The following is a 1,206-nucleotide window of genomic DNA, read 5'->3' as shown; positions in this document are numbered from 1 at the left end:
TTAAAAACACTGATCATTTATTGAACAGGATGGAATAATTTTATATCTAAAGAACTTTCAGAAGTTTGAATTCTGAATATGACCGGACTTTTCCTTTAAAGTGATCAGAAGACGTTCAGGGGCGTTTTGGGGGGGTTCTGCGGCGCTCGCGGCCGGTTTGCGGCGGATGCGCATGGGCCCCGGCTGTGGGCGCGGCCGCCTGTGTGTTTTTCGTGGGTGGTGCGGTCACGTTGGGTGTTGCCGCTAAGACGGTCTTCACGTAGGTCTTAAACTGGACCATCAGTGAGTTGATTGTGTTGCTACAGCAGCAATAGCGACTCTTCAGTTGAAAACGCTGGATCTGCTGGATGTGGAACAAGTTATTCCAGCATTGCATGAAGGACGGTGGGAGTTTGTTTGTCTGCAGTTCGACTGAGAATCTGTTTCTCTTTGCTGCCAGCTTCGCTGAGGTCAACCAGACGTCTCTGGTGTGGTTTTGCTCTCCCCGCACCTCTTCCCAGTGGCTGGACCACTGGGCACGGCAGAGGCTGAAGTGGTGGAGGAAGGTGAGGAACCGGAATGATAACGACCAGATTATCCATCCCCACGTTTAGCCGTTGGTTTCAGCGCCTCCATTGTCGTGTCCTTTTCTTCCTATCCAGTTTGCCCTGTCCCCCTCTGACTTCAGCAGCATTGAGGTGCCTGAGAACGAGCTTCAAGAGACGGCGTCTCGGGGGATGAAGATCTTGTTCAATTTCCCATGGGGTCCCGAATCCCTGGAGACACTATGGTGTCGAGGAGACGCAGAACTTCTGCAGACATACAAGGGGGTCCGCAGCAAACTACAGGTCCGCCTCATTCTGTTACACCCATTCTTCTCAGCTGGGTTTCTGCTCAGAAAACCGGTCGTCTGCATGTGTGTCGCAGTCAACGCAGATATGTCCACCCCACCTTCTGCAGAAACACTTGTACACCTCCCCAAAATTTTAGGTGACCGCAGAGAGGAGGTCTCTGATTGGTCAATTCTGCTCTAGACTATTTATGTTTTCTGTTTGGTAACTCAATGGTAAAGTAAATGATTCTTATTTCAACTGTTGCGTATATTAGCTGCGACATACGACGTACCGTTGAGTTGCGTCCCAGTGTTCACGGGGATGGACGTCTGTGTCTTCAGCAGGCGTAGAGCTAACAGAACTGGCAGCGTTGCGAGGCAAGGGCTCAAACATG

The 1,206-nt window shown here is 50.8% G+C and overlaps 1 protein-coding gene across 1 annotated transcript; it reads left to right on the top strand.

Moving 5' to 3' along the window:
- Positions 1-374: 374 nt before the first annotated feature.
- Positions 375-827, top strand: LOC107081573 (DNA polymerase subunit gamma-2, mitochondrial-like; the record flags this gene model as incomplete). Its single annotated transcript, XM_015369732.1, has 2 exons — positions 375-545; positions 642-827. Coding segments are annotated over exons 1-2 (357 nt in total), but the record flags the coding sequence as incomplete, so codon positions are not given.
- Between the last annotated feature and the right edge of the window lie 379 nt (positions 828-1,206).

This window comes from Cyprinodon variegatus, unplaced genomic scaffold, assembly GCF_000732505.1.
Source record: "Cyprinodon variegatus isolate N-32 unplaced genomic scaffold, C_variegatus-1.0 Scaffold7516, whole genome shotgun sequence".
In the NCBI taxonomy this organism is placed as follows: Eukaryota; Metazoa; Chordata; class Actinopteri; order Cyprinodontiformes; family Cyprinodontidae; genus Cyprinodon; species Cyprinodon variegatus.
The sequence above is the reverse complement of the archived record's forward strand: the minus strand, read 5'-3'. Positions and strand labels throughout refer to the sequence as shown.